The sequence below is a fragment of the Terrapene carolina genome, unplaced genomic scaffold (genome assembly GCF_002925995.2).
Source record: "Terrapene carolina triunguis isolate 2854851 unplaced genomic scaffold, T_m_triunguis-2.0 Scaffold22, whole genome shotgun sequence".
NCBI lineage: Eukaryota > Metazoa > Chordata > Testudines > Emydidae > Terrapene > Terrapene triunguis.
The window spans coordinates 10,979,842-10,981,003 of NW_020664373.1; the positions used below are offsets into that span (position 1 = coordinate 10,979,842).

The window sequence follows — 1,162 nt, forward strand, 5'->3', positions numbered from 1 at the left end:
GCGGCCAGAGCGCCGGGGGCAGGGCGGCGAGAGGGCGGCGAGCCCCGGCTGGGGCTCGGCTCTCCCCCCGGCGGCCAGAGCGCCGCGCCGCCCCCCTCCAGGTGCCGCCCCAAGCACCAGCTTGGGTGCCTGGTGCCTGGAGCCGGCCCTGGTCACATGACCCTCTGAGTTAAAGGAGTGGAGCCTGAAACTATAAAACTAAAACAATGAGGCTAAAAGGCATTTTTAACACTTGTACTTGTTCTGTGTGTTGAAAAGTAACCCTCCCACTCTCTAGAGCAATAGTGCCCTCCGTCTGTACCATCTAATATTATATCCCACCACCATCAGCTGCCCTTTCAATCCAGGAGGCAATGATTTTCCACTGTCAAGCTCAACTCCAGTCAATATTTACTACATTTGTACAAATGAATGGTCTAAAAGTATCAGTTGATTTTATTTTCCTTTGAGATTCTTTTATTTTCCTTTAGGTCCTATTCCAGCACATCTATTGAAGATGCAATGAAAAAGGGGGAAGAGCCCCCTATGCCACCACCAAGGCCGCAGAAATCACATTCCAGAGCCTCCTCCTTGGACCTAAATAAAATCTTCCAGCAAAACACACAAGGTAAACATTCTTACTGCTTATCATTCAGGTTCTAGTGCGATAGGTGCTTCAGAAATACATCTATTCTAAATAGCTAGCTATCCTTAATAAATATTTACATATACAATTGTTAATGTTACCAATATATTTCTGCATCAGATGTTGAGAAGATAATCTTATATATATATATCTTTATATATATATTTTCTTTGTTGTTCACTGAGGCTATGATTCAGGAAAGGATTCCTTTTCGGGAAAGCAGGAAGTCCCATGGAAGCAAATGAGATTTAAGCACATCCTTAAATGTTGTCCCTAAATAGGGAAGCACTTAAGCACATAGTTTCATAGCTAACATATTGTTGTTAGAAAACATGTATGGCAGCACAACATTATTTAATGTTGTTAAACAAAAAATAAAAAGTTCAGTATTGGTGTCAGCAAGTAGTAAAATTATACAACACTGTGCATATGGTCTGATCTTTTCTTCTTATAAAACTGTTCACTGATGACTAAGCTTTCAAGATAATACTCCTAGAATACTCAAGGAGCTAATAGAGGAGGTATCTGAGCCTCTAG

General features: G+C 42.0%; 1 protein-coding gene across 1 annotated transcript in view; it reads left to right on the plus strand.

Moving 5' to 3' along the window:
- Window positions 1-1,162, plus strand: part of LOC113406058 (ralBP1-associated Eps domain-containing protein 2-like) — a 140,884-nt gene that overhangs the window by 93,418 nt on the left and 46,304 nt on the right. Inside the window, exon 13 of the mRNA XM_029910713.1 lies at window positions 471-607. Coding sequence (XP_029766573.1) covers window positions 471-607 — 137 coding nt within the window. The remainder of the gene's footprint in view (window positions 1-470; window positions 608-1,162) is intronic.